Consider the following 10842-nt stretch of genomic DNA (forward strand, 5'->3'; position numbering starts at 1 on the left):
CTCATTTTCTCAGAAAATATTTAGCCTAGCACTATGAAATTTTACTTAAAACAGCTCTGGCATGTCAGTAGTAATTACCTGTTTCATTTACGTTCATACCTTAATCGAGTCAAGTTATAAACGTATGAACCATTACCATAAATTACTGTACTTCAAAACTTCCATGTAGCCTACTGTTGTAAGACATTGTAGTGACATGTGAATAAAGTTACGTTCATTGTTTTACAGCATTTCAAAAGGATGCATTTATCTCATTGACAACAGACCATTTTATTTAAGATTAGGTTTTCTTACATGAAATAAATGAAAATTTAAATTAATTTGGCCATAGTTTATGCATTAAGACCAGTCTAATCTGGTGTGTGCTTATAATAAATGCATGTGACCAGGTGGCTGTTTCCTTTCCATTAATCATTTTGTATAGAACTGACTTGTGCATATACAGTCCTAAAACAGCGACTGTAGCAGCAGTGTACAAAAAGTTATTGACCGTGTTACATTTATGATGCATTACATTCATACCAACTCTCCCCTATATCCTAAGTGAAACTAACATGGATGACATTAGCCTATAGGCTGTGTACAAAATTATCTGTTCAGTTTCACAGACTGACCACAAAGTTCGCTGGATAAACATTTATGGACGTACATTTCACTCAAATACACAGGAAAAATGTTATGGGTAACAAGCATGTCCCTATTTGCATCTTGTCACTAAAAATGTATTTTGCTCTCCTTTCCCATTGAAATAAGAGCAACGGTAATTTGACCGCAAGCCACTGTTCTAGTTTATTCGTGAGTCCCATTTTGCCTCCTGGTGGTGGTTGTGTGAACAAGTTGTTCCTGTGGGAAAACAAAAACAAATGCTAAATTGCCTCTGCCAGAGCAACACCAAATATAACCACTGTAATTTTCCTCCCTTATACAACATGCATGAAGGAAAGAGCCCACCCCACCCCTTTCAGTGCAGCATGTTAAACAGCCTGTCTGCAGGCAACTTATTTAAAAGCTTTATTAAAGTAACAATAACACATATTCACGGAACACTGGTCTAAAAACACATTACATATCTATATTTATATTAAAAATATGCCACTTTCCTCTTCACTGACGAGACCCCACCTTTGGGTCCTGGGTGGGGAGGGTGGTATCGTAAGCTTTTTAGCATGCTAAGTGGCTAAATTTGCAATTGCTGGCTGAATAATTAATGAAAATTAAGCAAACATTTTCAGGCTGAATCGAAATAACCACACTTTTGTTTGTTAGTCGCTTCCTATCTCCAGTCAGTTCTCCAGGAGATGAGCTTGGAAAGAGTACATCAACCTTGCTAGCTAGAGGGATGGCTCGTGGAATTATTCCCCTTATCTAGGAAGCAATACGTTCTTAATTACAGGTGTTCTGAACTAGATAACTAGCTAGCTATTGGGGATTTCCATTGTATTCCATTGATTGTTGTGAGTGCCATTTCCCCTCGAGTATATGCAAATTTTATTTGTTTATCCTTTGTCCTTAACTGTCCAACTAAGGACCTGTACATCTCCTCCTCTGAGTTTGATTGCTATGCCTGCCCTGAATGTCAAAATAGATTAACAAAAAAATAAATAAATACAGGGGGAAAAAAATTAAATTTTCTTTTTCCTTGGCCTTTTAATTATTTATCCATTTATTTATTTATTTATGCATTACTTAATTTTATTATTTATGTATACATTTATTTATTTTTATTAAATCATTAAGAAATGGAAGTTAAGCTGAACTGTTGAAGTAGAGGCTAGATCTGGAAGACCAAAGAACATCTGACAGAACTGGTCAGATATAGAAAGTAAAATACCACATATCACTGCACAAACGTTTTGGAGCAGTATGACAATGTTGCTTTCCTCCCATTTGCAAGACACATCTTTAATGACGGAAGTGAATTTATATGAACTCAGCAGCAGGTATGCTCATCTGCATAACCAATCTTAGTAAATACCCCGCTAAATTGAAAATATGCGGCAACACATTTTTATATTTCAAGTTGTTTAATTCCGCATCCAATAACCAACTATCTCCAGAGTCACCATCTCTCAATTTCTTTAACAGGCAGCTGTTCCTAAAAATGTAATGTGTTTTAAAATGATTATCTCCTCTCACAAACATTGAGAAGTCCTTCCAGTGTAACACTTAATAAATGAAACACAGTCAATAACTTTATGTACGATACAGCTTCTGTAGCCATGTCCAAAAAACTGTTTGGGAAGTAATTTTCTGGTATAAGGCTCTACTTTTATTTGCAATAAATCCGATCATACACCACCATTTAAAAACGTTATCTTAAAAAGTTAGTATGGTTTTTGGAGTATATTCTAGCGGGAATTGGGTGCTAGGTGACCAAAACACGTGGTGTCCCCATCTATATAAATGTAGCAGCAGTTACACTCTCGAGTTTCTATAACAAACAACATGCTTTTTGTTCTTATATGTTTACGGAATGTTGGGCATTAATATGGACCAGGTCCACCCTTTTCTGCTATAACACCCTCCACTCTTCTGGGAAAGCTTTATACTAGATGTTGGAGCATTGCTGCATGGATTTGCTTCCATCCAGAAGAGCATTAATGAGACTGGCAATTACCTGGTTTGCTGTTGGCTTTCCAATTCATCCAAAGGTGTTGAATGGGGTTCAGGTCAGGGCTCTGTGCAGGCCAGTCAATTTCTTCCACTCCAAACTCGGCAAACCACTTCTTTATGAACCTCACTTTGTGCATGAGGGCCCCGTCGTGCTGAAACAGGAAACTGAAGGCCTTCCCCAAACTGTTGCCACAAAGTTGGAAGCACACAATTCTCTAGAATGTCATTGTATGCTGTAACAGTAAGATTTCCCTTCAACAGGTAGCGTTCTATTGCCAGATAGTGAAACGTGTTTCATTACTCCAGAGAACACATGTCCACTGTTCGGGTCCAATGGCGGTGTGGTTTATGCCACACCAGCCAACACTTGGCATTGCACATGGTGATCTTTGGCTTGTGTACGGCTTCTCGATCATGGAAATCCATTTCATGAAGCTCTTTATGAACAGTTCTTGTGCTGACATTGTCTCCAGAGGTAGTTTCAAACTCTGTAATTAAAGTGCCACAAATGCAGTTGTCTAGGTAAAAAATCCAAAATTAATTTGCTCTTTGTTTAGTTTGCAATGTGCATGTCCTGGATCAAAACTCCTTGACCACAAGTGCGTATCTGACGGTGGATATGCAGAACTACCAAAGACCTATGAAGCCAAAAGTAAGAAAGTGTGCACAGTGTCTTCAAATCTATCCAAAATGTCAAAATTACGCATTGCTGTAAATCACAATATAATCATGTATTTACCTACAAATCAACTATAAATGTGCCCCTTATGAAGGTTTGAGATGATACATTGATATCAGATTTAAAAATAATGCAAAAACATTATCACACAATGTGGCACAGTACCTAAATGTGTAATCATTAACTCTCTTTTCTGTACTCGACAGTATGTAATGTTTTCTTGTATGGGGATGAGATAACATTAAAACAATATTCAACCATCCACCACATTTTGGCAGTGTTCTAGCTTTCACTTCACATCCAGTGCATGAAACGCAAACCCTACAGAACTACCAAAGAACGCTTACATTTCATTGTGAAATATCCTCATTATTTTATAGTGCACAAAATGTTGTATTTTGTGCTTTCTCTGTCCTGTTGGCTGAAATAGCATCACATGTACTGTTTCTATGTGTCCTATTGGCTGAAATAGCATCACTTTTACACAAGTTATCACATGGCTCAACATTCACCATTTCTGTATTTTACTTTTCATTCTCCATTCATTCTGTATATAATAAGAATAAGAGTATAGCTGCAAGAAGTGATGTGGAGGGCCAAGCACTAAGGGTGAATTGCAGAGCATTGAGTACAATCTGTATCATTCTAAAATGTCTGCAAAAATATAAGCAATTTTTGTGCAACAATGTAATTTCCTGTGGGGGTACACTGCATGCTGAAATGGGAGAGGGAGACACCAGAGTGTACAAGGTCCAGTTCTTTGTTCCTCCCAGCATGGCACATCTACACATGTGGTTCAAATTGTGCTGGAGCACCACCCATGTGCCAGGCTGGGAGGAATACATTATGAAATACAATTAAATGAAATGAAATACATTACCTAAAGTGGTGTGCCTTACTATTCTTCCTAGTCAGTACCAAGATTAGTCATCACCATGATGATACTTTTAATATCCGTGTAAAATTGTGATTTGTAAAACTGATTATGCATTCATATATGCTCCAATGCATGCAGTGATCGTCTTAGTCTGACTCACAGGATATAGACTGTGGGTATAAGCCTGCCATTGGCTGACTATTTCAGTCAGAATTCTCCTCCCCTTCCACTATCTGCATGTTACCGTTTTTGCAAGGGCTGCATCCTGGGCTTAGCGATGATTGTGATTGGTTTAAAGAAATACAAACAAACCAGAGCATTTTTTTTCCCCTATGATGGTAATGATAATGGGTTGAGCCAGCGCTGAAACAAAGTGTGGAGATAGGTCTGGCTATGCGAGACTATGATCTGCTAAATGAAATGTCAAAATGCAAATGTCAGCTTGTTGTCTGTCATGCCTTTGAATTTTGAGTACTAAATAAATACTGCAGTGTGTTAAACAAAAGGATAAACTTGATTTAAATGTCAACAGAAATACCTAGTAACACACAAAATAAGAGGAATATCTTGGGGATAATGGGGAACAACTAAAAAACTGAGATGATGTCATTGAATAAGGCCATGAGCAAAGTTATAGCAGGTCTCAACAACATTTTTGGAAAATGTCCTTGATATGCTAGATGTACCTCAAATAAGCCACTTCCTACCTCTGTTTTTCCCTGTCCTTAGATCTCCAGGTTGCTGGTGGTGGAGCCGTCTGTTCGTCTCACTGCAGAGCAGTCCCTGGCTCATCCTTTCTTTCGCCAATACCAAAGAGAGGAAATGCGCCACTTTAGCCCCCGCAAGACATTCAGGGTGATTTTATCTTGTCAGTATTACCGTATAGGTCAAGTAAAACAGCTGTGTGTTCAGTAATTTGTTCTCATGCTGTTTTGAAGACCAGGACCTGTTGTGGAACTTTGAGATTATTTTTTTAGGCAGCAGAACACTAGAGAAGTATATAAGGGGGCAGGGGGGGTGGGGGGTTGAGGGGGGGTGAATATCAGGTCTAGCCAAATCCTGGATTAGATTGCAGCAAACCCATGCTAAAAAATGTAAGTTTTACAGATTGTCTATGAGCCTTTGGAATCTAGACTAAAGCTACCTGCTTATGCATTAATTATGATACAAGAAGTGACACAATGCCTTAATATACTGGTGACAATATTTACATACACATTCATGGAAATCTGATGGTGTCAAATATTTTATTTCTTATTTAAAGCTGGAAAATACTGAATCTTAACTGGTGGAGGATTTAGCAATGCCAGAATAGTCATTTCCATCTGCAATCGAAAAGTTTTCTTTTTGTTCTGGGCACACACAACCAGTCTGAACCGTGTAGTATCATGTGCCGTTCTGGTAACAGTCGATTTCTGCAAATTCTAACTTTAACAATGCGAACCAAATGAACATGCATGACAGTATAGGCAATTATTGCCTGATCACCAGATATGATTAATTGAAAACAATGCAGCACAGAATGAGTTCAGGGATCCAGTGAAAACAGTGTTTAAAAATAAACCATGTTCTAGTTACATCCATTCTTAAAGGATTTGACCTTTTGCAGATTTTGTGTAGGTTCCAGTGTGAAATATAATTTATTGACCTACAGTTTCTAGCTCTATAGCTACTAGATATGTGGCTGTAGACCAGTAGTTCACTCTTCTGGTACTTCTGTACTCCTGAGGTACCAGTATAAAATCTTGAATTAATTGGCAGGCTCAATGCTTCTGTTGTAGAAATGTTAATTGGATATGATTGCCAAGGTAAGAACTTCAAAACCACAAGCAATCCCAGTCCAACATTACCATTTTATGGTACAGTGCCTTCGGTAAGTATTAAGACCCCTTCACTTTTTCCACATTTTGTTATGTTACAGCGTTATTCTAAAATTGATTAAATTTATGTTTATTCTCATCAATCTACACACAATACCCCATAATGACAAAGCAAAAACAGGTTTAGAAATTTTTGCAAATTTATTAAAAATAAAAAACTGAAATATCATAAGTATAAGTAAGTATTCAGACCCTTTACTCTGTACTTTCTTGAGGCACCTTTGGCAGCAATTACAGCCTCAAGTCTTCTTGAGTATGACAATACAAGCTTGGCACACCTGTATTTGGGGTATTTCTCCCATTCTTCTCTGCAGATCCTCTCAAGCTTTGTTAGGTTGGATGGGGAGCGTTGCTGCACAGCTATTTTCAGGTCTCTCCAGAGATGTTCGATCCGGTTCATGTCCGGGCTCTGGCTGGGCCACTCAAGGACATTCACAGACTTGTCTGGAAGCCACTCCTGCGTTGTCTTAGCTGTGTGCTTAGGGTCGTTGTCCTGTTGGAAGGTGAACCTTCACCCCAGTTTAAGGTCCTGAGAGCTCTGGCGCAGGTTTTTATCTCTCTGTACTTTGCTCAGTTCATCTTTCCCTCGACTAGTCTCCTAGTTCCAACCGCTGAAAAACATCCCCACAGCATGATGCTGCCACCACCATGCTTCACCTTAGGGATGGTATTGGCCAGGTGATGAGCGGTGCCTGGTTTCCTCCAGATGTGACGTTTGGCATTGTGGCCAAAGAGTTCAATCCTGGTTTCATCAGACGAGAGAATCTTGTTTCTCATGGTCTGAGAGTCCTTTAAAGCCGCGTTTCCACCGCAGGAACTAGGGTCTAAATTTAGTTCCGGGGGCTTTATTTTACCCCAAAAAAAGTTCCTGCTCGGGGGGTAGTACTTTCCAAAAGTACCGGAACCTTTGGGGTGGGGCCCAAGCGTTGAGAATTTCTGATTGGTCGACTACTTGCAGTGTTTTATTTCAACCGCCATGTTTAAAAATCTACAGCCGCAAACCGATTTATTTTCATAATAACTTCAAATCAAACTTGTATGTTATGCGGTGCAGTAGCCTAGTTTTGGTTATAGCCTGCCAACGTCTTGGAATTATAACGTGTGCTCTTCTGTTCTTTTCTTGCCTTAGTATTCGTTTTATAAAATGCTAAGCATTCGTGCTGGGACAGCATATTACGTAATTGTAATTGACTCAAAACGTTTGATACAGTTATGTGAGGTATACGGTAGTTCTGCGTAATTCACATTGGTGATACAGTAAAAGCAAACTGGAAATCACCTTCCGCACTTTTTGTCAGGGTAAAATAACAGGTTAATTCTAGTAATCGTCCCTTTTCGCATCTGGAGGGCACACTTCGCTGCTCGGCTAGCGGTAACTTCGAAGGAAAGCAAACGGTGGCTGTACCACTGCTAATTTAAATTTTCACGCAAGTCCGAGTTTTCGTTCTATTCTTGTCATTTTGCGATTAGCTTATATGGAATTGACGATGAGAAAGTAATCAAACTTTCTCATCGTCATGAAAGACATGAAAGTGAATGTTCGCATAAAAACATAATGAATGTGTTTGAGAGGATATATAAAACAGTTACAATCTGAATATTGGCCTGTTATATCCTATTTGTTGCATAACAACGGTCCAGGTTCAACTACCAACGACAGTTTTGCTTGACGTCGGTAAAATATGCCCAAACGGCTGCAGAAGAATATTTCAATTCCAGGTGATTAAATCGATAAAAATCAATAAATACAAAAGTAACCATATATAGTCATTGTTGGTAACCCGTTGTATATAAGTGGAATAAACCCCTCCAGTTTGTCCCGGTTATTAGAAAATAATGTAGGCTACTTCGGTGATAGTATGGGGTTACAGAAAAAATCATAGGACAAATGGACCGACGACAACGTCGCTTTTTCATACGTCAGTGGGCTAATTTGCCTAATCTTCACGGGACTTTAGACCGCGGTGGAAACGCAGACAACAATGGGCCGAAGGAACCTTTTAGTTCCTTGAAAGGTAGTTCCTGGGACTAAAAGTTCCGGGTACTTTTGGTGGAAACGCGGCTTAAGTGCTTTTTGGCAAACTCCAAGCGGGCTGTCATGTTTTACTGAGGAATGGCTGACCACTCTACCATAAAGGCCTGATTGGTGGAGTGCTGCAGCGATGGTTGTCCTTCTGGAAGGTTCTCCAATCTCCACAAAGGAATTCTGGAGCTCTGTCAGAGCGGCCATCGGGTTCTTGGTCACCTCCCTGACTAAGGACCTTCTCCCCCGATTGCTCAGTTTGGTTGGGCGGCCAGCACAAGGAAGTGTCCTGGTGGTTCTAAACTTCTTCCATTTAAGAATGATGGAGGCCACTGTTGTTCTTCGGGACCTTCAATGCTGCAGAAAATTGTTTTGTACCCTTCCCCAGATCTGTACCTTGACACAATCCTGTCTCGGAGGTCTACGGACAATTCCTTCGACCTCATGGATTGGTTTTTGCTCTGACATGCACTGTCAACTGTTGGACCTTATATAGACAGGTCTGTGCCTTTCCAAATCATGTCCAATCAATTGAATTTACCACAGGTGGACTCCAATCAAGTTGTAGAAATATCTCAAGTATGATCAATGGAAACAGGATTCACCTGAGCTCAACTTTGAGTGTCATAGCAAAGAGTCTGAATACTTATGTAAATGTGATATTTCAGTTTTTTATTTTTTTATAAATTTTCAAAAATTTCTAAAAAACTGTTTTCATTTTGTCATTATGGGGTATTGTGTGTAGATTGATGAGAATAAAAATGAATTTAATCAATTTTAGATTAAGGCTGTAATGTAACAAAATGTGTAAAAAGTGAATGAGTCCGAATACTTTCCAAAGGCAATGTATGCCTTGCTGACCTCTTGGCTCAGGTTTGTATGTATTTTTCATGCCATGTCATGAGGCTTGAGCAGTAAATACTTATGCAAGCTTGTGCAAAGTGAAAGCATGACACAATGTGAAATATGCACACAAAAAAAAAAAATTGTTCTGAAATAAATTATAGTAGCTGGTAAAAGAAAACCCTGCTTTACAGACAGTGAATGGTTAAAAAAAGTCCAGATGTAGCAGCCCAGGGCAACTTGGCTCTAATTAGTGTGTAATGTACATTAATCCTTTCTCTCTTCTAGGTATTGTTTTGAAGTGTTTGTTGCTGTGTGTACATTAATTCTCACCTCTAGATAATGTTTTGAAGTTTTCAGTTTGTTACTGTGTTCTCATTATCTCTCTCCTCTAGGTACTGATCTTGACAGTGTTGGCCTGTATTCGAGTTTACAGTCGCTATCGCCGTGTCAGACCACTAACACGGCAGCTCCTGACCAGGGATCCCTACTCTCTGCGAGGAGTACGCAAGCTTATCGATGGTTGTGCCTTCCGGATTTATGGCCACTGGGTGAAAAAGGGGGAGCAGCAGAATCGAGCTGCCCTCTTCCAAAATTCCCCCAAAATCATTCTCCTTGGCCTTGAAGAGGTTGTCACTTAAGTGCTGTGTTACTGCTTTATAGATATTTTATTCAAAAGTTGATATAAACTGTTATTTTTATCTTGTAATTTTAACTTTGTTGTTGTGGATTTGTGTTAACTGCCTGCTTTCTGTTTGCGTGTGAAAATTGTGTTTGAATGTGTAAGAGTACCACCGACCCTCAGCTCTGTGCTCAAGCTCCGCATCACATCACTAAGCCAACTCTATTGCAGGTTTCAGCATAGATCCACTTCAGTCCTTTAATGCAGCATATATTTATCATCAATTACTATACAAAAATGAACAAATAAAGAAGATTCAAGTGTGGTATTTTATTTAATTATAGGTCCCACTGACTGATAAATATAATTTATTCTGCAAAAGCCATTCTTGCAGCTTTTAGGAAGGAATTTATCCTGAATCAATTCAGTGAATATCCAGTTGCCTGATTGAATTATATATACAAAATTTTATACATGAAAGTTGTCTTGGGTAAGTAAATAAATATGAATGGGGATTAATATTCATTCTCATAGTTGGGATCTTTGGGTTTTTAATCATAATGTATGAACTTCATTATGATATTATTGCAAAGTATTCCTCAATGAAAGCGCTCGTGTTCATCATTTGTATATATTCAAACTGTCTAGCTGACTAGCTACCCAGGTGTTTGCTCACTGTGTGAATAACCAGAGTGGGAATTATGTTGCTTCTGCATTTTTCTAAAATTGTAGTAAGTAGCTGGGCACGACGCATGATGAAGCTTTATTGTAATCCAATGCCTGATGCTTTCATTTCTTTTCATCAGCAGTTGGAACGTAAAGTGGTAAATATCATGAGTTTTCGTATGTTTCATATACAGTTCCCACCCAGGCACTTTCTGGGATCCCTTTCTCATCTGTAACCCTCTGCTTTTCTCTTGTCTGAATAAAGTGAAAAATACATAAGGACAGACTGTCTACTCTTTTTAAAAAATAATAAAAATCAGATGAACACTTGTCAAAACTCTCAAAGTTCAATTTCCAATCTGGTCCAGACCTCACCACAGCTGACTATGGCTGAGAGTCCCACAGGGCCACACACAATTACCCATAGCATCATCTAGGAATGGAGAGTATCACTCACCAGAGTATCTGTACCTCAAGGTTTAACGCCAATTATGCTGGTCAATTGGACACCTGCAATCTGCCCATTGGTGGATTCTATTGCTGGATTGCAGTGTGAAAAGGAACTTTGTATATGCATTTTGGAGGTTCCTATGCATTGCCAATGTGCGCTAATCCTCCATAATATATTGTAAGTATGAA

The 10842-nt window shown here is 38.9% G+C and overlaps 1 protein-coding gene across 3 annotated transcripts in view; it reads left to right on the top strand.

The window, feature by feature from the left end:
* The window catches only part of phkg2 (phosphorylase kinase, gamma 2 (testis)), a 59469-nt gene extending 48984 nt beyond the window's left edge, over positions 1 to 10485 (top strand). For all 3 annotated transcript variants that reach the window (XM_064321454.1, XM_064321456.1, XM_064321455.1), the window contains exons 9-10: positions 4899 to 5024; positions 9311 to 10485. In XM_064321454.1, coding sequence (XP_064177524.1) covers positions 4899 to 5024; positions 9311 to 9556 — 372 coding nt within the window. In that variant the 3' untranslated portion in view covers positions 9557 to 10485. The remainder of the gene's footprint in view (positions 1 to 4898; positions 5025 to 9310) is intronic.
* The last annotated feature ends 357 nt before the right edge of the window (positions 10486 to 10842 follow it).

This window comes from Anguilla rostrata, chromosome 2, assembly GCF_018555375.3.
Source record: "Anguilla rostrata isolate EN2019 chromosome 2, ASM1855537v3, whole genome shotgun sequence".
Lineage (NCBI taxonomy): Eukaryota > Metazoa > Chordata > Actinopteri > Anguilliformes > Anguillidae > Anguilla > Anguilla rostrata.